General features: G+C 51.3%; 1 protein-coding gene and 1 pseudogene across 2 annotated transcripts in view; one reads left to right on the forward strand and one right to left on the reverse strand.

Moving 5' to 3' along the window:
- Positions 1 to 9434: 9434 nt before the first annotated feature.
- Positions 9435 to 25654, forward strand: part of CAPN2 (calpain 2) — a 62617-nt gene continuing 46397 nt past the window's right edge. Inside the window, exons 1-2 of the mRNA XM_082655937.1 lie at positions 9435 to 9826; positions 14387 to 14456. Of these exons, the coding sequence (XP_082512063.1) occupies positions 9590 to 9826; positions 14387 to 14456 (307 nt within the window). The 5' untranslated portion in view covers positions 9435 to 9589. The remainder of the gene's footprint in view (positions 9827 to 14386; positions 14457 to 25654) is intronic.
- LOC309827214 (poly(A) polymerase alpha-like) lies at positions 18348 to 19203 on the reverse strand (annotated as a pseudogene). The gene has a single exon. The product of its transcript is annotated as a poly(A) polymerase alpha-like (transcript).

The raw sequence follows: 25654 nt of genomic DNA on the forward strand, positions 1-25654 counted from the left end.
CGGCTGGGTCCGTGAGCCTTGGCCGCCGAGCCTGCGCGTCCGGAGCCTGTGCTCCGCGACGGGAGAGGCCACAACAGTGAGAGGCCCGCGTACCGCAAAAAAAAAAAAAAAAAAAAAGTATGTCTAAGTCTGTAGAAAAGTCGTGTGTGTGTGTGTGTGTGTGTGTGTTTGTGTATGTGCGTGTGTGTAAAAGAAAACAAACAAACAACCTCTCAGAGGAGGAAGAAGCCTCAAGCAGTGGAAATATCCTGGTTATTCTACCCCCAGCGCTGGCTGCATTTACAAGTGGCCCCAGTGATTGGAAGTTGGAAGCAGAGGGGATGATGGACCAGGCAGGTTCTGGGGCAGGAAAAGCCAGAAAAATGTACACAAAAGGCACAGGCAGAGAAAGAGGAGCTGGTGAAGGAGGTTGAGGAAGAACAGGCAGAGAGCTGGGAGAACAGCCGGGAGAGGGAGTCATCCTCGGAAGCAGAGGGAGGAAAGGTTTCGAGAAGGAAGGGGAAGGACTGCAGTGCCAGAGGCAGCGCACAATACCTCAGGTGAAAACAGGGAAGCCTTGGTATCTGCAAAACAGCTCAAAGGGTGTGGCTCAAAATATTATCTCTAGCCCTTGAGGAGGAACTAGATCCTTGACTGAAGGTCTGGAAGCCATCAGTGACCGTGGCCATTGCAGTTTGCGGCGTGCTGATAAATAAGGGTCAGAATGTTCATTTTTCTCCCCATTCGCTCCGCAAACCACACTGCCTCGTGTCTAGGGCAGGGCTTCCCAAATGCAGCTTTGCGTTCAAATTCCGACTCCACTATACTCACTAGCTGGATGACCCCAGGGAAGTCACTGAAACTCATGGTGCCTCGGTTTCCTCATCTGTAAATGTGGAAAAAATGACAAGAAATGAAAAAAATATGTGTAGAGCATTCTAGACGAAGACAAGCTCTCCCCAGGCTGCTCTAGCCACTGACAATACAGCAGAGGCACTGGGCTGGCCATTGCTGCCCACTGCTGACTTCTAAGAGGCCTGCTTTGCTCAGGAGTCCCCAGTGGGTTAGCTGGGGATTTCTCAGGCAGAACTGCTGGCCCCCCAACCCCACTGTTTTTCCTTCTCTCTCTCTTTCCACAGGTGTCAGGCTTGCACTGTGGTCCAAAGGCTCCCCTACCTCCTCTGCTCCCTCCCCGCTTTCTCTTTCACAGGTGTCACCCCCAATCAATCTCTTAAACGTCTAACTTTGTGTTGGCATTTTGCCTCCTGGAGGACCCAAATCGACAAACTAGGTAAAACAGAATTCTTTGCTACAGGACTTGCCTGAGCCTTTAATGTAAGAATATACATTATGGTTCTCAAGAGGGGAACACAATTTGAAGTGTTTCCCAAATTTATTTGATCACTAAAAGCTAACATCCACACACGCACAGCCACAATACCATAGAACATCCATTAACATCTCATGGAATTTATGATCTGCTAAGTAAAGTTTTGGTTTTTTTGTTTTGTTTGCTTTTCTTTTTTTTTTTTTTTTGTGCTAGAACCATTTTAATATAATTATACATATCTTCCAAATCCAGGAAGAAAGGTTTATGCATATATAACTTTTCCATTTAACGTCTGCAAACATAAACAACGAGGATCTCAGTTTAGAAATTCATCAGGGTCAGAGCAATTGACCAACGTCTCTTTACTGCTAGGCTTACCAACAGCAAATTACAGATGAATTAGTGTCCTTTAGTTTCTCTTCTCTCACCTTGTCCAGAGACATTTTGTTGTAAAGTTTCAGTGCAGCTCACCTCCAGCCAAAGGTAATCTTTCTAGATAAGTACTCAGTTGCTCTGAATTTACTTATAATTATAACCTCTTTAATCATAGAAGAACCCCTGCAGAGGTGGAGTTCAAGGTTGCATACAATAACAGGAGATCACTGTTTTGAAGTCTAGCACAGATTAAAAACCACAGATGTACCATTTATATAAGACACATACTGATTGTCTCTTAAACTACATATTGACTCCTTGTGAACATTTTATATATATATATATATATATATATATATATTTTTATTTTTTTTTTTTATTTTTTTTTTTTTTTGCAGTACGCGGGCCTCTCACTGTTGCGGCCTCTCCCGCTGCGGAGCACAGGCTCCGGACGCGCAGGCTCAGCAGCCATGGCTCACGGGCCCAGCCGCTCCGCGGCATGTGGGATCTTCCCAGACCGGGGCACGAACCCACGTCCCCTGCATCGGCAGGCAGACTCTCAACCACTGCGCCACCAGGGAAGCCCTCTTGCAGAACTTTTTATTTTCCCTGAGGTTAAGCATCCGGGCTATGGATTTGGTATGACCTAGATGCTTTATTTTCTCTTCTTTTCACTTGGAGAAAATAAAGAAAAATTCTACAAAAAGAAGGTTCTACTATATAGCACAGAGAAGTATATTCAGTATCCTATGGTAAACCATAATGGAAAAGAATATTTTAAAAAAGAATGTATATATAGGTATAACTGAATCACTTTGCTGTACAGCAGAAATTAACACAACATTGTAAATCAACTATACTCCAATAAAAACACAATATTGACCAAGAAAAAAGAAAAAGAAACAAAAAGAAAAATTCTACAAAAAGAGATTCCTTTGCTCTGGCCCTCTGAGACACACACACTTTCTCTCTCTCTCCCTCCCTCTCTCTCCCTCTCTCTCTCTCTCTCTCACACACACACACACACACACACACACACACACACACACACACACACACACACACACCCCTAGTGGCACACAGGCCTGTGGCCCGCCCCCAGGCAGCTGTGGGTAATCCCAGCTGCTCTGACTCACCCCTGCTCTCAGGGCTGGGTGACTCACTGCATCAGTGAGGCTGATGGGATGTCTGTCTGTCTGTCTGCACTGGTGAGTTCCTGTGGAAGGGATTATGCCATCAGAAGGAGATTTTGCTGGATCCAGAGAGATAGAATCATGTGAGAGGCTTTGAAAAGTACAGAGCAGTGTTTATTCAGGTTTTAAAAACTGAACCTTGTCCAGTGGCGGGTGTAGTCATCATGATGGGTAACTATAAGTAAATATGAGTAGCTCAGGACCACCAAGTTCCTTTGTGAGCAGAGTCCTGTGTGCAGAGGCCCTGAAGGCTGACGAATCATCGGCCAGGACTGCAGAGAAGAGGGTGTGGCCCGGGCCAGAGGATGGTACTCCCGGGTGACGAGGGGGTTCCTCTGTGAAGGGCTGCAGGAAGCTTCTGTTACGGCTGGTTTGCCTTTGTCGCCCAAAGGCCTGGGAAGGGGAACCTCAGCCACCTGCCTGGGAGGAGGTGCTTTCCCAGGATGGGCTGTCCTCCAGCAGACCGGCTGGAGGAGAAATCTGCCCACTCTGCTGCTGGACGGGTGGACAAGCTTTCTCCCAAGAGCCCCCGGGGGCTCAGTGTCCCAGCAGTGAAGGAAATTAACAGCTTCCAGGAAGGGTTGTCTCTTTCCTCTGCTCTCAACTGGGATGGTTTCGTAAAACACTTGCACCAGAAACCTGTGACTTAGGAATGAGTGCCTGTGTCCCCCATTTCATCCAAGGGTACAGAAAGCAGAGCCTGGTGGTGGCAGTGGTACCCGTCCATCGGGCAGTGCCAACTGGAGATGGAGGATGTCAGGTAAAAACACATCCAGACTTAGGTGGGGAAGACTTCTATCAGAAAGAAAGACTGTTGCAACAGGGGGAACTCTCAGGTCTCAGAAAGCTGCAAGGATCTCAAAATCAAAAAAAGAAAACACAAAACAACAATTTGTTTTTTAATAGGGTAAAGGAGGGGCGACAGAAATAAGCAGACTCTTTGGAGGGGAAGCTGGACAAACAAGGGGAAACGAATGGGGTCTGATGGGAAAAGGTCATGCTGGGGGTCAGGAGATTTCCCGGGAGAAGCTGATAAGCGGGACCTGGTCTGCTTTTTCTGTGTTTGCTCAGACTTGGAGGCAAGAGAGAAACCTGACTAAAGTTTGGTCAAGCAGAGTGTAAGAAATGGACACGTGAACACCTGGTCAAGGACAAGATAGATTGAGGGAGGAGGAATAAAATTGGTGAATACAAAACCAAACACAAATGGAGGCTGTTTCCATGGAAATGGAGTGCCTGGGAATTCCACTCCTGAAGCTCTTGGTCCAAAGGGCTCCGTTCTTAAATGTGAATAAATACTCGTGGCAGCCAATGCAATTCGAAAATCCTATGAAATCCGGGAAATTTAGAAAGTGGGGAGTAATAGGCAATCCCCCAAAGATTCTGAGGGACAGAGTAGTTCCTTCATATGCAAACCACTCCCCCCCACTTATAGAATGGGTGTGTGGCCCTCATGAACAAGAGCAGTGCTGACTTTAAAGCTAGGAGGAGGCTGGCACCCTGATGACGATTGTAAGGCCAACTGGCCCGAGGCAGGGGAACACAATCAGATTCACAGGTTGCATCAGACCGAATTCTCCGGACCACCCAGTTCCAGAAACTGCCCTGGAGACATTCCGGACCACCCAGTTCCAGAAACTGACCTGGGGACTTTGAACCCGGCCCAGCCTTCCCGCCTTTCGCAGGGCAGGACAAACCCTCCCCCAGGATACCCGAAAAGACCCCCAAATAAGGAATACCCTGCGCCCTCCCAGATTCACCACACCCCTTTCCCTTCTTCCCCTATAAAATCTTGCCCAACCCTCGCCCAGGTGCGACTTCTCTGGCCCCTTTCTCTCGGAGCAGTGAACCTCGCCCGGGAGCGCTCCCCAATAAAGCTCACTTGAAGCTTTCCTCGGTTTCGTGGTGCCGTTTGTTAAGATCCGACCTTACAACGATGGAAAAGTACCTGCAGGGCTGGCTCATACCATCTGCCTGCAAACCTTGAGGCCATGGAATCTCTGGCTATGAAAGAATCCCGTAGGTCACCAGCCCCTATCTCTGCAGCCCCTCCAGCAGAAGGACCCCCATCTGGCTGGCCCTCAATCATTAAAGACCAAACACTTTGTGACCCCAGGTGATTCTGATACTCAGCCGAGTTGGGGAACCCCTGACCCCCTGAACACAGCCAGTGCTGCTGGAAGCTCTGCGTCACAAGCCACTATTTAATTAGTTTTTATGTTGAATTAAAATCTGTGCCCCTTTAAGTCGATCACTAGTTCCACTTCTCCCTCTGGAGCAACACAGAAGGAATACACTTCCTCTTCTCCAGGACTATCCTGTAAACACTTGAAGTTAGCGCATCGAGTGCCCAATATCCATCTCTTATCCAAGAAAAATGCCTCTATTTCACTTGAATATTTCTCACCCATTTTATTTATTTCTCCATCATTTATTAAGAGGCGATAATGTGCACATGACATAACAGAGCCTGTCCACAAAGTGTCTGTTAAAAGAGTAAATAATGGGGGCTTCCCTGGTGGCGCAGTGGTTGAGAGTCTGCCTGCCGATGCAGGGGACACGGGTTTGCGCCCCGGTCCGGGAAGATCCCACATGCCGCGGAGCGGCTATGCCCGTGAGCCATGGCCGCTGAGCCTGCGCGTCCGGAGCCTGTGCTCTGCTACGGGAGAGGCCACAACAGTGAGAGTGCCGCGTACCACACACACACACACAAAGAGTAAATAATGACTCTCATACAAATATAAAATAACTACATGTCAAAGATTTGATTTAACTCATGAATAAATGAGGGAACCAGTAGATATTAAAAAAAATAGTTTAAAGGAGAATGCAAAAGAACAATTAGGAATGCTGAATGGAATTTGTTAACAGATGCAAAACTGAGGGAGGGAATCCGTTTGATTGCGCTTCTACCCAAAGAAGTTCATTTGCATATACATGGACAATCATTATTTGCATTACTATCGATTTCTACAATGCACAGAGTAGTAACATACCCTGAAGACTGTGAAAGGCACAGACCGCTGCAGATCTGACCCCTGGCAGGGTGATTAGTCTTCACCTAATTCCATAGAACACCAGGAATACTTTGTAATTCCAAAGACTTTTCAGTTTTTCCTGACAGATCATTGTTTCACTAAAAAATCCTGAATATTAAAATCTCAAACTGTCCTTCAAGATTGACTAAAATGCCACTTTATCTGGTCTTCCTCAGACTAAAAGATAATTAAAAAAAATAAAAGGTAAAATCATGACTCACATACGGATATAAAAGGAACAAGTTTTAAAGATTTTATTTAACTTATTAATTAAATGAGGCAACTAAGCATACGTTATGACTGATTCAAAGGAAAAGTCAAAGAGGCACAGATTTATATGAAGTAAAGAATAAAGAATATTGAAATGAATGTGCAAATGGACTCAACTGGCTTCTCCACGGTGGGGAGGGAGATCCTCCGCCCCACACTGAACAGAATTAATTTGCATGTAGAGAAAAATTATTTTGCACTGTTACTGTTATCTACAACTTTGGTTGTAAAATGACTCAAAAACAGTGAAAGGCTGGAATCAGATAACTTGGGAGGAGGTGCTCTAAACCAGACTTTCTCAGCCTCGGCATTACTGACATCTTGGGTGCTGACTAACAATTGTCACTTCCCATCTGGTTCTCAAAGTTGCTGACCTTCAACACCCGCTGAAAGGAGTTCAGGGTGGAGATCAGGAATGAGGCGCTCTGTGCTCTGAGAAAAACTGGCAGAACAGGCCTTTAGATAGTTAGATATTTTCAGGAGAAGATTTTATGAGCCCAATTTCTTGCACCTTCTCACATCTAGGAAAGCACTAAAACCATTCATGGAGACGTCTCCTTGTGACTAGCTGCAGCCTTCTGCCAAGATGTGAGCTTGACTGTATGTATCCCCCGTCACCAAAATCACATGTGTACTGTCCTCCCACCTCTTCGGAGCAGTTCCTCAGAGCTGATAGGCTGTCTCCCAGGCTATAATTCTCATTTTGCCCCCAAAAAACTTAACTCACAGCTCTCACGTTGTGTTTTTTTCTTTCTTTTTTTCAGTCGACATGGACCACGTAATTCTTTGTTTTGTGGGGAGCCGTCCTAGACGTCCGAGATGTTTAGCAGCATCCCTGGCTTCTACCCAATAGAGGCCAGTAGCACCCCATCATAACAAAAATTATCTCCAGACATTGCCAAGTGTCACCCAAGGCCGGGAGGAGGGGGCAAATTCACCCTCAGTTAAGAAATACTGCTCTAGGGCTTCCCTGGTGGCACAGTGGTTAAGAATCCGCCCGCCAATGCAGGGGACGTGGGTTTGAGCCCTGGTCCGGGAAGATCCCACATGCCACGGACCAACTAAGCCCGTGTGCCACAACTACTGAGCCTGCACTCTAGAGCCCGCGAGCCACAACTACTAAGCCCACGCACCACAACTACTAAGCCCACGCACCACAACTACTGAAACCCGCACGCCTAGAGCCCGTGCTCCACAACAAGAGAAGCCCACACACCGCAATGAAGAGTAGCCCCCGCTCGCCACAACTAGAGAAATGCCACGCGCAGCAACGAGGACACAACGCAGCCAAAAATAAATAAATAAATTTTTAAAAAAAATAAAAAAAAGAAGTACTGTTCTAAACAGTGCATAGCTTTCCACTGAAACACGAATTCTTCCATATTAGCACAGAGCTGGAGAGGAAGGGACGACCGCACTCCTTGGCACACACCCATTCTTGTGTATGAGCCAAGAATCTCACGCTACCTCTTCAACGAGCAGAATGGTCACAGTGGCCCCTAACACAGGCAGTGTTCTAAAGGCTTTACCAATATGGACTCCGTCCTCCCAGTTAAAAGTGAGTTTCAGATAAATAGCAATTAGAGAAGAAGAAATTTTCTTCCACCCTTCTATGTTCTTCCGGCTGGTCTAAAAATTAAAGTGACATGAGCCAGGTTAACAAGAGAAAATCAAATAAAAGTTTAATACCACGTATACATGGGAGAGAGCCAGAAAAACTGAGTAACTCGCCAAACTGGCTGAAGCCCTCTCCTTAAACACCATCTTCAGCTAAAGACAAATGAGGATGTTGGTGGTAGGGGTTTGGGACTTCAAAGGGGCAGAAGACAACTGACTTGGAGATGGAAAAGCAAATATTTGGTAAACAGATGTTTGCTGGGCCAGGTGGAGACAATGGGACTCAGGGAGGAATCTGGTCTCTAGGCCAGTCTTCCCCACCACAGTGAGCCCACATTCTTTGCACACATCTCTGGTGATGGCTCTCTTCTGAAAAGAGGCCCTTTATCTAAATTCTTTAGGCAGTTACCGGGAAGGTCAAAGCTTCTTCCTGAGTCTTTTGGGCCTTGACTGTTTTCAGCTCAAAATAATCCACATGCCAGAGAGATATTTTGGGGTGGCAAATTTTGCTCCCCTACGTAGGAAATAATTTTTTAGTTTAAGTATGCCCCCGTGCAATATTTGGGATATACTTATACTAAAAATCATTAGTGTTTACCTGAAAATCAAATTTAACTGGGTGTGTTACCAAACGCAAGTTCATGTGCCTGACACACAGCGAGACCAAACAAACCGAAACAGAGTTTGGAGCAGAGAAAGATTTGTTGCAGGGCTATGCAAGAAGGCTGTCTCATGCTTAAAATGCCCCCAACTTCTCCAAGAAGTTCAGCAAAGCATTTTTAAAGGCAAGATGAGGGAGGGGCATGGTTGGTTGTTGCAAACTTCTTGGTGTTGGAATCCTTCCTTCTTGTAGCTGTTCATGTTGGTCAGGTGAAGATGTTCCTGTAAACCTCCAATGAAACAAAAGTTATTCTCTGTTTTGCAACTTTTTATCTCTATATGAATGTACTCTTAAAGGTCAGGGCCCTGAGAATAGGCTATCCTGTATATTTCAGGCTGTAGATAACATTCTTTTACAAAAGGTTCGGAGCTAGCATGACTAAACACAGGCAACAAAACAGATCTAATATGGAGTCAGATTTGTTCTTTCCTATTACAGGTGGATGTATTTTTATTTGCCAAATCTAGCCACCCTATCTGTGATCATATAGCTAACCAGTAGCAGTGTGTAGCTACTGGTCATGATTGTAACATGCCTCTGGTGACTTAGAATTCCTGTTCTGCCTCTAATTAGTTGTGCAACATTGGATGATGTCATTGAACCTCTCTGATGCTCAGTTCTCCCATCTGCCAATTGGGACTATAGCGGAGGGACAACCTTCTCACAGAGCTAATTTAGTCCCCTGGAGCTCTCTCCCCGATCTTCTGACTCACAGGGTGTGTCCTGGAGAGTCAGGACAGCCCCAGCCTCGCGTTTCGCCCAGGGTTGGGTTTGAATCCCCACTTTTCCACCAGGACGCCCAGGTGCACGGCGCGAGCCGGCTCGTCCATCCCAGGCGCCGGCCGCAGGTAGCAGCACCGGACCCGTGGGCCGCCGCCGCCGTCCTCCCGCCGGCGCTGTGCAGGCCGCCGGCCGGCAGGGTCTAGGGCCGCGCGCCGAGCTGGCGGGGAGCGGCCAGGCCACGCCCCGACGCGCGGAGTGCGCTGCCCTGCCGGGTGAATCATCACCCGCGGCGGCCGCTCCCAGTCCCGCTGCCGCGCGCCGAACCCTGCCCGCGCCCCTGCGGAGCGACGCGCAGAGCAGCCGCTGAGACTCTCGCTCGCGCAGCGCGGACACCGGGCCGACCATGGCGGGCATCGCGGTCAAGCTGGCGAGGGACCGGGAGGCGGCCGAGGGGCTGGGCTCGCACGAGAGGGCCATCAAGTACCTCAACCAGGACTACGCGGCGCTGCGGGACGAGTGCCTGGAGGCCGGGGCGCTCTTCCAGGACCCGTCCTTCCCGGCCCTCCCGTCTTCCCTGGGCTTCAAGGAGTTGGGACCCTACTCCAGCAAGACCCGGGGCATCGAGTGGAAGCGGCCCACGGTAGGCAGCGGGCCCGCGGCGGGATGCGGGGCGGGCGGGGCGCGGAGACCGGAGGCGCAGCGACCGGGCCTCGCGGCAGCCGAGAACCAGGCCCAGCGCGCGGGGAGCCCGGGGAGCGCGCAGAGCCGAGCCCCGCAGCCGGGAGCCCCGTCCCCGCGCTGCGCAGCCGGGGACTCTGCAGGCGCGGGGTCGGGGGAAGCTCCGCGGTCGCCCGTGTCCCCTCTGCCACCCACGGCGCCCGCAGGACGGGCCGAAATGCACGCTGCCCATAAATCCCACTAGCAGTCCCGCCAAAAAAAACTCACAAAAACTGGGTTGATATAGGGGGAACCTGGAGAAAACTTGTTGGACTCCGGTGGGGAGAGAGTCTGCGGAGAAGGGAGGCAGGGTGCCGGGGGTGGGGTGGGGGTGGGGTGAGTGAGACACTATCCAACCGGGAAAAGTCGGTCTCTAACTCGGTTAGGCTGCTTCAGGAAGGGAGAAACTCCACGCCTGGCCTGGTCCTTTGTGACTAAGGATTGCCTCATGCAGCCACGGTTAGATTTATCCAGTCGGAGTTTCCTGTTTATTTTTCCAAATGGGGGCCGACCTCCCTGTAACATTTACCCTGGGGATTATCAAAAGGACAGGGGAGATGCAGCCAGGAGCCAATTCCTGCACCTTACTCACCCTCCCAGAATCCTCACCCCTGCATCTCAAGGGCCCCTCGGTGTTCCCTTATCCCGCCCCGCTGGGTCTCTGTCCTCCTTGCCCTGGCAGGCCTTGGAACAGTTCCCTTCCTGATTAGTTTGTCCATCCTATTTCCCCTGGAACCCCTCCTGGCCCCATGTCCTATGGGACACCTCACCGATCTTCCCCCACCAAACCTCAAGGAGGCTTCCTGGGAAATACAGGCTCCAGACTCCTGTTAGGGAAATAAACATTCCCGCCCTGCTCCCACTTCTCTGAGCCCCTCACCCCCACCCGCTAGTCACCTTCTGTTACTCCAAACCCAGCCCGTAGGCAGCAAGTTCAGTAGGAAGTGTCCTTGGCCTGGAGCACTTGAGTTCATTTCTTGCTAACCTGCGTGAGCCGTTTAACCTCCCTGCCTCCGTTTCTTCGTCTAAAAGAAGAGGCGATGCCTACATAGTTTCCTCTCCCCACTGGTGCACCAGGCCCAGCACCTTTTAGTTTCTCAAGGGCACCCATCTCTTTCCTGCCTCACCTGCCAGGGATGCTCTTTCCTGGTTTTCTGGGGTCTGGCTCACTTACTCTTTGGGACTTAGTTAGATGTCACCTCCCCAAAGAGATCTTTCCTGACCATTCTTAGCAGCCCCCTTCTCATCTTGTTATTCTTTATCACTGAACCCTGCTAATTTCCTTCATAGCATTTTCACAACTTAAAAATGTAATTACATATATTTGTTTGTCCTTCCTAGTGAACTGCAGGGACCATGTGTGTATTGTGCACCAGTCTATCCCCAGTGCATTCAGAGTATGCATTCATTCGTTCATTCATTCATTTAACAATACTTATCGAGTGCCTGTTATATGTCAGCCAGTGTCTTAAATGATTGGGATACATCTGTGAACAAAGACTGACTATTTGTGGAATGAGTGAATGCAAGACTAATTAGCCTCAAACAGAATTACAGCTGTGAAAGTGATAAACGAGAATGTATTCGCCTTACATTTGTATAGCACTTTACAGTTTACAAAGTGAATTTACATACTTCTTTGCTTATTCTTTCATTCACTCAATAAGCGTATCTTGAACACCTACTGAATGCCAGGCACAGTGCATATGGTTTCTGCCCCTGAAGGCTTTAGGAGCTAGTGAGGGGACCACAGACAGGTCACCCAACAGTTGGAAATGCCTGTAGGACTTCCAGATGGGGAAATAGAGATCCGAGACCATTTTAGGGCCCCAGATTAGGGCGGGACAGGGTGTGCACTGCACACCCAAGGGGGAGGGTAGCTGTTATTGTCCCATTCAGCAGTTGAAGAAATTGAGGCCGGGGGAGGTTAGCTATTCGCTCATACAGGTGTCTGGGGTGGAGCCAGGACTGTGTCCAGCCTATGGGTGTCCGAGAGCCACAGCTCACAGCCGCCCTCTCTGCCTTCTCCAACACCACTGTGGTTCGGGTCAGGCAAGGCGAATAGACACGTGTCCACTGGATCTAGATGGAAGCAACTCATTGGTAACTGTAACAGAGCAATTGCAGTGGCATAGAATTGCAATGGGGTAGAAGCCGGATGGCTGTAGACCCCAAAGTAAGGAACCGGAAATGAAGAGCGTGCCCAGCTAATTCCAGAAGGGGGCCTGTGAAAGGAGAGGAGGAAAAGTGTCAGGGAGAGTGGGACCTGGGGCTTGAGAGGCTGGTTTTCAGATGAGAGCAATTGGAATGTGTTATATGTCGGGTCCCAGAGAGAAAAGCAGCGGGGAGACGGTGAAACGGAGCCACCAGGAAGTGAGAGTAGGGTTGCAGGAGGGAGGCAGGGGAGCAGGCCAGCCCTGGAGCGGGGGCTGCTCCTCTGGCCACAGAGGGCTGGGGGCTGGGAAGGAGGCTGAGGAGCACAGGGCTGCAGTCCCTGTGGCTGACGCAGAGGCACAGCGAGGAAAAAGCCGGCACCACCAGTCGGGTGGGAGCGAGGGCAGGTGTGTGAGTCCCCACCTTACCCTGAAACATCTAAGGCCTCTGAGTGGTTTATGATTTGTTTATACTCAGCTGGCTGAACTTAGCCTCACACCTGCATCTCCTGCCTCAAGTTCAGTGATTATGATCAACTCCTCCAGTAATAATTAATAGTAGGTGACTTTTATAGAGCTCTTACCAAGGCATGTGGACATAGTCATCTCATTTAACCCTCAGAACAACCTGATGTGGTAGGTACACTTGTCAGCGCCATCCCCATTATACAGATGAGGAAACTGAGGCTTAAAGAGGTGAAGTAACTTGCCAGGGTCATAGAACCCATATAAGAAGTGACAGAGCCAGAATTCAAACCCAGGTTGTCTGACTCCAAGGCCCAAGCCCTCAACCCCTTTCCTGGGACTGTTAAGTTCCGTATTTAATTCCATGCCCTTCGTGTTGTGGACAAGTTTCAATTTCCTGAAGCATCTCTAAGGGCCACTCTAAACTTTTCCTTCTTTGGAGAGGGTGCCAGAGGTGTGAGGAAGTTTCTCAAATATAGTGGAAAAATCCTTCTAGGGTAAGTGCCTGGCACACTGAAGATTGTCAGTATGATTTTTGGGCTCCCAGCACCAAACCCAGTCTCTTCCATCAGCAGGATAAGTGTTTGGCTGGCAGGCCTTGGGCCAAGCTGGCTTCATTTGCCTCCGCAGAAAAGCATTCTCACTGTCCCTGTCATTCCCCCAAACAGCCCAACCTTAACAGGGAAGGGACAGTGCAGAGGCGTGAAAGGAGTGTGTTCTGCTGCGGATTCCAAAAGAGCCTACAGCCTAAGCTGGGATGGCCAGGGTCTAGATCCAGGCCTCACCCAAGAAAAGCTGCTGCCTGACAGGGAGGGGGGTGGGGGGATGGGTACAGGGGGCTGGGCGCTCTGGGGTGGAGCTCTTACCAACCAAGGGGTCCCGGCCGAGGGAAGCCCAGATTCATGCCCTGACTTCCTCTGTGGTTTTGGGGTGGGGCTCTTCAGAATCAGGAAGCATACTCAGAGGGGGCTGCAGAAGGGCCAGCACTGTTCAGGGTTAGGTTCCAGCAGGCGACTTGTGGGACAGCCCTTGGAGGCTTGTTAGTAATCCATTAGGGGCAGGGCAGGAGGGAAAGAATATATGGTTTACACCGGTGAGTTCAAATCCCAGTGCCATCTACAGCTTACGAGCAGTGTATCTTGGGATATGTGGTTTTATCTCTTAGCCTGTCTCCCCACCTGTGAAATGGTGTCAGTGTCCATCTGTGCTCCCGGAAGGGCTGCCTGAGATAAAGTACCACACACAGTATTGACACACAGCAGGCTCACGGTACGTGGACCCCCAAGTATCATGGCCTGTGGATGAATCCAGAAGGCTAGATACCTTCCCCTGCCCTCAAGAAGCGTGTGAGTGTTAGGAAGACAGACTGGTACCCAGCACCACCACATAGCACACAACTAGCTGCTAAATTGCAGAGTACACATACTCTGGGATTCAGGATCAGAAGGATGGGTGAGGGCTGGACTGTGAAGGAGAGCTTCGTGGAGTTGGTGGCAGTGGGTCTTGAGATATGGTAAGATGTGGAAAAGGAGAGAAGAGCGTGGGAGAGGGAGGAATTCCATGCAGGAACAGAGAGGGACCGGCATAGCGGGCGGGGCAGCTCCAGAGCGTGGACCGTCTCAAGGCCCCCAGAGGAGGCTGGACTTGGCACTGCCCTGGCCCTAGGAAGGTAGCGTGATGAAGTGGACTGTAGGCGTTGTGGAGCGTTGGGGTCCCGTGGCAGTCTAACTGTAACTGCATAGCTCTCCCTAGAGGGGAGGGGAAGGGGCGGAGGGGGTCCGATGCACCTTCTGGGAAGCGAGGTGTCCTGACTACAGAAGCACGTGGCAGGTGGGTTGACAGCACTTTGTGGGTCTCGTTTCCAGGAGATCTGCGATGATCCACAATTTATTACTGGAGGGGCCACTCGCACAGACATCTGCCAAGGAGCCCTGGGTAAGTGATGGCATCTCAAACAGGCTACGGGGGCTTGTCTGAAAGGCTGTGGATAGAAGGCGTGAGGGATGATCTATGGCTCTGCTCCCTTGCCAGAGAGTTTGGCAATTTCCAGTTCTAGAAGCTTCCTGGAATGTCTTGTCCCCTGAGGACCCGGTGCTGCGGCAGACAAATGCACAGATGTGCGGTGAGGCCTCCTGGGTCCCCTGCCCTGGGCTAGTTGTTGAAGTTACAAAGACACTCCCACTAGAAGACGGAGGAGCTTCTGCATCTCAGCCACCCTTGGTGTCTGTATGTCCCGGGGCCCGTGTTGCTAGTGGCCCATGGAACAGTCAGACTCTGGGCTGAGGGCCAGGTGGGAGGCCTAGCCCAGGCCCGGTTGCAGCACTGAGACATCAGATCTCTGGGGTTCAGGGGTGGGATGGTGACTCAGTGTGTGGAGGAAGAGGAAACCCTCACACTCACTGCTGGGAGGAAGTTAACGTACCAGGGCGTTCTCAGTGTTTGCAGGACGAGCTCACCATGGTATCACAACAGTGAATGTGGGCGCTTATTGTCACAGAGGCAATTGAAATGTTCATTCAAGTAAGTTCAACTGGAGTAGCTGAATCGTGAGGGTCTGAAACTTTGCTCTCTGTAGCTGAGCTCTGATTTTCTGGACATAGTGCCTGCTGAGATTGGAACCTGCTCCAGCTTTGGCACGAAAGCCCCCAAGTTTTCTTTTTCTTTTTCTTTAATTTATTTTATTGAAGTAAAGTTGATTTACAGTGTTGTGTTAATTTCGGCTGTACAGCAAAGTGATTCCGTTATACATATATTCTTTTTCATATTCTTTTCCATCATGGTTTATCATAAGATATTGAATATAGTTCCCTGTGCTATACAGTAGGACCTTGTTGTTTATTGCTGTACAGGACCTGAGGGTTCTGCAAAGAAGTCTTAACGATGGGGCCTGGGACCACTATTTAAGATTCTCATAGAATCCACGCTCATTTTTTTCACTCATGGCCTATGATCGCTGGAGGAGATTATTTGCTGCGAATAACCAAAAACTTGTTTCGAGCCATCAGCTCCAACTTGCTTTCCAGACCAGTCTATCAGTAACAAAATTAATCATCTTGAATTGTACCTTCTTTCCTGGCCCACCCAGCAGAGGTTCTGTCCTGGGAGTGACTTGTTTGAGGTCATCCAACAGCTGAAGTGAGGGCCTGGAATGCAAATGCAGAGCGTCTGTGTGTTTAACCCCTGAGCTAGGCTTGGAGTGACTTGTTTGAGGTCATCCAACAGCTGAAGTGAGGGCCTGGAATGCAAATGCAGAGCGTCTGTGTGTTTAACCCCTGAGCTAGGCTTGGAGTGACTTGTTTGAGGTCATCCAACAGCTGAAGTGAGGGCCTGGAATGCAAATGCAGAGCGTCTGTGTGTTTAACCCCTGAGCTAGGCTCCCCAGAAGGGGCATGGAAAGTTTTCAGTCTCTGAGGGATGTCAGGGCATTTGTGTGAATCGTTAGGACAGGCAACTGGGAGCCCCTTGTGAAATGGGTCTCCGAGAGCATGACCCAGGGCTGGGTGGCTCTCTGAGCTCAGCCTCTGTGTGCAAATTCCTGAGATGCCGGAGCACATTCTTACCCACAGAAAACGTACCTCCCATTTCCCACCTTCTCTACCCCACAAAAGAGAGATGCCCAGGGGGCCTAGGGCACCTAGGTGGGTGCTCCAGGAAAGTCCAGTGGTTAGAGAAAATGGAAGTTAACGGGGCTAGAAGTTGATGGAGACTTTGACCAGCCATGGGGGCTTTAGGAAATCTGGAAAAAAAATGACAACTGTCATACCCGGGCTAAATTCCACACCTAGACTAAGCATCTACTTTAAAGTTTAATGACATCTTAAGGGCCAAATTGCAAGATTTAAGTCCTGGTTAAATACTGTCAGGCCATTTGGAGAGGAGTTGCAAAGCTTACACTCCCTGGGGTAAAAATCCCCATGATATGGACCAAATCAAATAGAAACAAGATTCAGCATAAGTCCTTTAAAACATTTCTCAGTAATCAGGTCTGTGATTTCTAAGGTTTTTTTTACACCACATTGGCCGTTTTGTCCTCTTGGCCTTTTATTTTGGAGGATCTGGGTTTGATTACAATCTGTGAAGTGTGGTGGACTGAACTCTCGCTCTGATTCTGGCATCCGGACACAGGGTGGGCATGGGGTGGTGACTGTCACCAGGTCCCAGCAGGTTCAGAAGCATCAGGAACGGGGGCTGCGGCAGTGACACCTGGCCACACAACCAGAGATATGAGTCAAGGCTCAGCTCTTAGTTGGCAGACGTTGGACACGTCATCACTTGGAACCTCAGTCTCTTCTGAAAATGGGAGGGAGGGGGAGAGTCAACGGGGTGACCTCCGAGATCCCCTACGACGGGGCAGTCAGCTATTCTAGAGTCGTTCCTCATGCCTGACACTGAGTGTAAATCTTGTGCTGGAGAATCAAAGCACGGAGGGCAGATCTCTTATCTCAGAGCAGGAACGATAACAGCCCCTATCACTGTATAACAGTATGCAACTCATGGGGCATTTTCATTGCATTGTCTCATGTAATCATCCAAGTAAATATTTCCATCTCCACTCTGCAGATAAGAAAACTTATCTTATCTGGAGGCAGGGGGTGGGGAGCCCATGCAAGGCCACAAAGCTAAAAATTGCCAAAGGAAAGAACCCTGATCTGATTGTAAAGCTTTCCACACTCTTCTCACTCCCATCACAAGTGGCCATGAGGCTATGTTGAGGGATTTTGGAGGTAAAATTCTCAAAGCAAAATTTATTTTCCTACCTGTACTTTCTACCCTGAGACTCACTCAGTTCACCAGTGAACCTGGGCGGGGCCCATCCTGGGACTTGTACATTTCTCAGCCTCCTGCCTCCCTTCACAGGGCTGCCCAGCAATGGTTAATCCACCAGCTCCCACCCACTTTCCCAGAGGGTAAGCTGGAAGCCCCACCAAAGTAATTCCAGCCATGTTTGCAGAACTGCTCTGACGTGAGCCATCTGCTTTGCAGACCCTGGTTGGGCTCAGCACTGAGTCAGTGAAGAAAAATTTGCCCATCTGGAGGAAGGGCTGGAGACCCAGGCTGAACCTCGGCCAGGCTGGCCCTACAGCTAAATATGGCTCTGGAGTTGCTGCTTTCAGCCTCTTCTTACAGGTGATGGCCATGGAGTGGCCCCAGGAGCCCAGGAGGTCCCAGAGCTGAGCTCCTCCTACCTTTGGTTTTCACTGGGCCACTGCTGGGCTTTAACCACTGCCCCCTCAGAGCCCCCCATGGGCCCCAGAGCCTTCAAAGCTCTCAGAGGAAGGTAGCTGCCCTGGCCAGGTGCCCCCATAGGCCCTCGGCTTCCTGGGGGAAGGCGCGAGGCTGCCAGCGCTGTCAGAGCTGTTGAAACCACACAGCCCCGTGTCTTTGTAACCTGGCCCCTCAGAGGTGGATCACCTTGCCTCTACCCCTAAAAGTCACGTGGGCCCCCAAACACTAGGAGATGCTTGGCTACGGGGTGCCCCTCCCCACAGCCCGGCTCAGCAGAGAGTGGGGAAGGGCAGGGCCAGTGGGAAAAGCGTGCAGGAAGGAGGTTTCCAGTTCCTGCTTCCTCCCCTGCTTACTAGCCTGGGTGACTTTGGGCAGGTTACCCAAGCTCTCTGAGCTTCAGTTTCCTCTTCTATAAAATGGGAATAATGATAATACTCCTTTCCCAGGGCTGTGATGAAAAATGCGATTAATATAGGCAAACACATCGGCAAATTGCAGAGTCCTGAACAAATTCAACCTCTCCCTATTTTCCCATTTTTAAATACTGTAAATAACTTTTTAAATTATATATTTTTCTCAGTGTCTACAATCCATTTTATTTTAATATAATCTAAACACATACCATTTAGAAAATACCAAGAAAAATTTATGTACAAGAGTTGATGCGGTTGCATTGGGATAAAGCTGGCACGTTCTTGCTACTAGCATAGCCCAGGAAACACCACCGAGGAAACCTAATATATTGGAATAGACGTTGCGGTGTTTGGCCCACAGTGTGATAGCTCTCAGGGTTAACCTGAAGTTGTCAGTGTTTGGTACTAGATGTACAATTTCATCGGTTACCCTGCAACCATTAAGACTTCTTACGCATCTTATATTTAAATTTTTAAGCAGGCTGTCATCTCTTAAGCCCAAGTCTGCAGTGCTAATCGTGCAAACAAAATATCAATCTCTATCCCATCAGAACACAGTCTGATAACTGGTACAAATGCTTCTTCAACAGCTCTTCAATCTTTTACTTCTTCCTGTAATTTCAACTTATCATAGAATGAGGTGAAAAAATCACTTCGATCAACGTGTCTTCGTGCAACACACACAACACACAACGCATTAATATCGGCACCTTTTGTATGTACTCCTGATCTCTAAGATCCAAATGTAAAACTTTTTCCACCACCATTTTCAATTACAGATTGTGGAAGATTCTTGCTTTCACTGATTTCTCATATCCACTCTTTTATCAGGTTATTTAATTTTCCCCAAATTAAAAAATCCTGCGCTGCAGTTCCCCTTCCTCTTCAAAAACGCCAAAGGGCTTCAGAGTCTCAATTAGTTTCTGTGTAAGCAGGCAGTCAGTCTCCTTGGGGGCTGCTAAGCTGATGGGAGAGGTAATGCCATAGTGCTTCTGTGGCAGCTGTGTTTGCTGTGATCCCTGCGTTGTAACTGGAAACTGCATGGTCTCCTGCGAGGACACTGCCCAGTCATCCGCCTCCCCCGCTGCCGCCCTGGGCATGACCCACTGAGACGGGGGTGAGGGGTGCCTGCCTCAGCCCTGGATCCAACCCCCTTAAATTATAATTTTTAAAAGCCATTTTACTAGGTGCCTTTTAAACATTTTAATAGACTTTGTTAGAACAGTTTTAGGTTTACAGAAAAATTGAGATGATAGTACAGAGAATTCCAAACACACCAGCCCAGTTTCCCCTACTGGTAACTTCTTACATTATTAAGTGTGGGACATTTGCTACAGTTAATGAACCAGTATTGATACATTATCGTTAACTAAAGTCCATACTTTAGCTTTCTTTAGTTTTTACTTAAGGTCCTTTTTCTGTCCCAGGATCCCATCCAGGACCCCACATTACATTTAGTTGTCATGTCTCCTAAGGCTCTTCTTGGCTGTGACAGTTTCTCAGCCTGTTTTGGTTGACCTTGTCACTTTTCAGGAGTACTGGTCCGGGATTTTGTAGGATGCCCCTCTATTGGAATTTGTAGGTGCCTTTTTAAAAAAAGAGTGCTTGTAGTTAAAAAAAAAAAAAAAAAAGAACTAGAAAATAAGTGTTGGCTGGTTTGGTGGGGAAAAATAAATATATTTTTTCCTGTTTCTTAAAACAATGGCTTCACCGCCAGCCCCAGCACTGCCCTCACCGTCCCTGACCCCAGTGGCTTCCCCCAGCTCCTGGGGCAGATGTGTGCGGTCCGTGAGTCCTCCTGTCCTCTCCCCGGCAGCTCTTCTGGTTACAAATGCTTTTTCACAGCTTTTCTCCCCTGTGGCTGCTGCCTGGGCTCCCAGCTTCCTTTCCTGCTGCACCTGAGATAGGCCCATAAACGCGCCAGGGATGAATCTCCCGGCGGCCCCGTCCAGCCCTGGCTGCCCCAGCCTTGGCAATCACACAGCGGGGTTCCTGCGTCATCCGAGGCCTAAAGTTGGGCACATCTCTCCTTGGCTGTCCCTGACCTCCTCTCCCCAGGGAGGAGAGGCAGTGGGAATCCTCCCCGAAGAATCCCCCCTCCCATTGTCATGTACATGTTCCTCCGAAGCCAGAGGAAACTTGCAAAGAGTTAACACGGTTCCTTGGCTCCCCGTGGGCCTGTGGGTCAGAGTGTGACTTTGCGCTTGTTCGGGCGCTGAGCCAGGAGCCAGGCCGCATCCCCGTGTGGACTCTGCTCCATTTCTGAGTTGAGGGGATTGGATCCTAGTTCCGTAAGGTCTCACTACTTCTGACGTTCTGTGACTTCCACTGGCAGTCCCCCCTCTCCACCACCCCCCGCCGGCACCAGGCTGCAGATCGTGTTTGTTGAGCAGTAACATCTCCACCCCAGGGCCTGAGACCCTTGCTCAGATCATCCCCCACGGCATCAGCCACAGAGAGGCCCCCATCCAGGGGATTTCAGCAACGAAGGGCCATGTGTTCTGTGAGGCCTAGTGGGGTCCTGGGCAGCAACTGTGGGGCGAGGAAGCCCCAGGAGGAGGGCAGTCTGCTCTGGCTGGGCCAGCGTTGGGTGGCCTGTGTGCAGTGGGGCAGACTCTAGACCAGCACTGTCCACCAGCACTTTGAGCCGTGCTGCGAACGTTCTACACTATCAATATGGTAGCTGCAAGCCACATGTGGAGCATTTGAAGTGTGACTAATGCAACCAAGGGACTGAATTTTTAATTTTCTTCAGTTTGGACATGAAAAGCCACGTGTGCGTTATGGCCACTGCAGCGTTGGGATCCGGCCTCCCATCCTTGACCTTCCGAGGTGGGATGGTCTCCACACAGAGACCAGCAAGCCACGTACATCAGTAAGCATCTGTAAATGGCAAGGTCCAGAGTGAGGACTTGGGTGTCCGTCAGTTAGAGGCTGGCCTCTTGGTTCTGCCGCTTCCTGGCTCTATCACATGGGGTAAATCACCGTCCTCGTTAAGCCTCGGTTTCCTCATCCATAACATGGGGATGATAGTAGTATCTACCTCAGAGGGCTGTGAGGATGAAATTAAATAATGCATGGAAAGCTCAGAGTGCCAGAGGCTGACACTTAGAAGGGTTTAATCACTGCAAATTGCAAGTTACCTTTGGGGAGAGTGTGGCTTGAGGGGAGTACGGAAATGAGGCTGGGGAGGGGAGATGGAGCATGCCCTGCTGTGTCTTGAACAACCAATGGGGTCCGTCTCTAGCACTTGGCATTAGGAGGTGACCAAGGCGCTGATGTTTGGAGAAAAGTTCAAGAGACTCGGTGAAGTCTCCTGCTCCAACTTTCAGGGCTCGTGCAATGGCCATTGCTCCCTGATGTTTCCCAAAAGGCCAGGAGGCTCCTCACTGCCACCACACTTGGGCTCTCTCCTCTCCCAGCACTCGCTTTGCCTGTAGCGCGCCTGCTATTTTCAGTCTCAAGCCTCTACTTACCTACCTGTGAAATGGGAACAAGGTGACATGTCTGTCCTTTCCTTTTCCCATGAGGCGGAGAACCTTAAGGCTGTATGACTGATGGTTTCTCTCTCTCTGGGGATCAGGACCAGAGTGAGAAAACCTCTAACGTTCACTCTTGCCGCGATCCCCGACGTGATCTCTCCCCTGTGTTTTGCTGCCCCAGCTGCACTGAGACTTTACCTTTCGTTCAACACTGTGAAGGCCCCCAGGAAACCAGGAAAGTGGATCCTCACCCTCTGGTTCCTCCGGGAGGTGAGGAAGGAATTCTGAGGAGTAGGAATCTCAGATGGGGTTGGCTCCACCTCCTTGCCTGCTGGGGCCTCTGCGCACGGAGGGGTTGGGGAGGAAGGCGAGGTTGTGGATGTGGATGGCAGGAAGACACAGGGCTACGGTGAGCTGGCTGGTAACTCCGCCATCTGGTAGTGACCGCAGCGTCCACGGTCGCGGGGAGCTGGGGGGCAGAGTCGACACCTACGACCGGGAGGCTGTGTCCTCCCGGTCCAGGGCAGCCGAGGGCGGCACGGGGCAGGGCCTCCCTTCCGAGAGTCTGGTTCGTCCGTGCAAGTTCGGTGTGCGACAGTGTGACCCTGAGGCCTCGGCGTCCTCATCCGCCTGCATCCTCCCTTCTCCTTCTCCCTTTCAGGGCCCCGCTCCTCAGGAGCGGCAGGGGGAAGGGAGGGAGAGGGCACACATGTGGTTCGGATCATTTGTTCTGGCTGCAGTCGCGCTTGCAGCTCACGGAAGGCGGCTGAAGCCCCGTGTTTGCCAGGGCTGGGATGTGAGCAGAACGGAGCACCTCCACCTCCCCCCGACAGTGCCGATATAATGAGACGTGATTGTGTGTAGGGGGTCATTCCGCTTTGGGGGTGCCCTTCTCTGGGCTGCTCCAGACAGTGAAGCAGTCACGGAAGGGATGGCCCCGTGGGACTCATCGGCCGCCATGGCGCAGGGCCGGGCACTGGCAGGGTGTGCACTTCCTCTGGGGAGCACCAGCAGCCCCGGGGCTGGGGGAGCGCCTGTTGGCTCCCAAGGACTTCCTTCCAAAGCTGAGACGCCCCAGGCTGCCTGGGCCAGGAGACAGTTATTCTGCCAGCAGGGTCTCGGTCTGCTGGAGACTGCTAAATACCAGTGTCTCGAGAAGTAGCCTCAATATCTTGGTCCCTTTATCATTTATCTAGCTGTCACCATGGAAAAGCAAAGGCACAGAGCCCTGCAGGGATGAAACACAGGACAAGCAGGACTTGAGAGGGAGAAGGGTTTCCCCGACCTCGGCCCTGCTGGTGGTTGCGGCCGGCTCATTCTCCATCATGGGGGTGTCCCGAGGGCTGCGGCACGCGTGGCAGCGTTCCCAGCCTCTGCCCATTAGATGCACTGGCAGCCCTCCCCAAGCATGACAACCCAAGATGTCTCCACACAGAGCCAAAAATCCCTTGGGGGTAAGGGGAGCAAAAACGGTCCTGGGGGGCAACCCGTGGTAGATCCGGGGAGAGAAGGAGGCTATGGACACAGTAAGTACCACGGGGCAGGCGGAGGGCAGTCATTGGGCACCCAGGGTGTGATGCCTGTTCTGGCAGCTGGTGAAGACCAGCCCCACACACGTCCAGAATCACCCCCCCAAGCCAGCCACAGTTGGGAGTAAGCGTCGTCCTGGGGAAGGAGGAAACATGGAGCTGCAGTCAGGGCGGCATGGCTGGGATGTTTGACCCCATGGAGAGGAGCTGCTGCAGCAGAGGAGGAGATCGGCCCTCTCCACGTCTCGGGACGCTCCCCTTGGCGGGCCGTCTGTCTCATCAGCTTCCCGGAGCAGGCATGTGCGGTGCATCTCAGGTCCTGGGGTGCCCCGGGGACCGCAGAGTGATTGGGTGTCTGGGCAGGCACGTCCCCCCCCCCCCAGGGGCAGACTCTGTCAGCTGGCAGGGGCCTCTTACTGCCCCTGGCCAGGCACAGATTTCAGGAAGGTCCTGGTCTCCTTGCACCTGTATCTACTGCGTGGCAATCTGCCCCACCATCAAAGGCTTGAAACAACAGCAATCATTTTCTCATTCTCTCCTGTGGTTCTGAAGTATAGATAGCTGGGCTTAGCAGGGGGGACTCTCTCAGGGTCCCTCGGGGGGTTGCAGTCAGATGGGGACGGGCTCAGGTCACCCGAAGGCCCCCCACTCATGTGTTTGGTGCCTGGGCTGGAGGCTCGTCAGCTGAATCTCTGGGGTCTTCCTGCATCCTGTGTGGTCTCTTCCATGGAGGCTTTAAGGGAGCTCCACTTCTTACACAGAAGTTACAGAGAGAGCTCAGAAGTCACAGAGCATCACTTCTGCCATATCTATTCACTGAGACAGACAGAGGCCCCACCAGGTTCAAGGGGAGGGATGCAGATTCCACCCCCTGGTGGGGAAGGGCACGGTCCTAGAAGAACAGGTGAAACCGGAAATATCGTGGCTGCCGTTTTGGGAAGATGCCACAGTTCCTCCCCTTTGAATAATGGTCACCAGTGGTGACCCAAGGCTGCTCGGACACTAGCCCATCGTGGTTGGGGCAGGTGAGTCCTCTGTTCTCTGGGACTTCCCAGTACGCAGGGCGGAGGGGCACTCAGCGGGCTGGGCTGGTGGTGCCGAGCTTTCCTGAGACACCCTGCGGGCCCCGAGGCCCTTTCTGCTTCCACTCGGCCATTGGGTGCCTGTGACCGAAAGGGCAGTGGGCTGCGACTTTAGGCAGAAGACAGAAAACACCACGGCCCTTTCTCTGCACCAGACTCGTCTTGTCTCCAGCTCCTTCTCCCACATCCATCTGGTCCTCCCTGTTCTGGGTCCTTCATCCCTCGTCACGCCTCTCCCAGCCTCTCTACCTACCAAGCCCCCATTACTCCATGTGGGCCCTAGTTCTCACCTGGATTCCTGCTCTGGGTACCTGCCTGTCACCGGTCCATTCTGACGTTACTGCCAGAGGCCCTGTCATCAGGGAAGTGACGGCCAGTGGGGGAAACTGTTAAACGGACAAATTAAATATAAATTCTGATCATGCTATAGTAGGGGTCAGCTGGGATGCAGTGTGAGGACACAGGAGGGGAACGGCAAGGGATGGGACAGTCCCCAAGGACGACTAAGGAGAGAGGCGGAGGGAAGGTGTGGGACAGAGGAAGCAGAGCAAAGTGTGTGCTTCCCCAGCAGGAAGAAGCCCATTCTGGAAAGTGCAAGTGGTATTTTCTTGGGCCTGGAAGGTCTGTGCACAAGAAGAAAGGGTGGAAGGGAACCTTCGTTTAAATTCCCTCGGGGTCAGTTCAGACTGCAGAAGTGTAACCCATCTCCAGACTCTGCCCTCCCTAGACCCCCAGGGTCCTCGCACCCCCTCTGCCCTGCTCCCCACCCTCCTGGACGGTGCCACGCCACCCCCCATACCTTCGGGTGCCTGCACTTGACCTTCTCTCGCCCTGCAAGCGCTTCCCACCCCACCTCCACCTCGCTCTCAGGACCAGTCCAAGCTGCCCTCTTCGAACCCCATGGCCCTACAGTCTGTGTGACCCGTTTGGACTTGAGTCCTGGGGCTCACCCCCGTCTTCTCTGAGGGTGTTTCCACATTGTTCCCCATGCCAGCTGGTGAGCCCAAGCGTGAGAAGCATCCTTCTCTAGACCTGGCTCAGGAGGGACGTCTGAGACCAGGTGGGAGGCAGAAGAAGCACGTAGGCCAGTCAGGTGCTCAGAGGCTCTCGGGGCGGCTGGTGTGCCCCAGGAGCCACGGGAAGCAGCAGCGAGGGGTGCAGAGCCCTGCAAGGCTGGCCCTGGGCTTCATGTTCTGTCCACTCTTTCTCCTCCGAGATGAAGAGCTTCCTCGGCCTGTGTTGCTTCATGGAGCACGTGCTCCACGTTGGCAGCGTCCCTGCCCTCACAGAGCTTGCCTCCTCCTGGGACTGTCAGCAGGCACCATGCCCTAGAGTGATGGAGCTGCAGCGGGACAGGTGGGCCGGCAGCCAGCATCTCCCGGGTCCTCTGCTCCGCTTCCC

Source organism: Grampus griseus (genome assembly GCF_964374135.1).
Source record: "Grampus griseus genome assembly, chromosome: 1".
Classification (NCBI taxonomy): domain Eukaryota; kingdom Metazoa; phylum Chordata; class Mammalia; order Artiodactyla; family Delphinidae; genus Grampus; species Grampus griseus.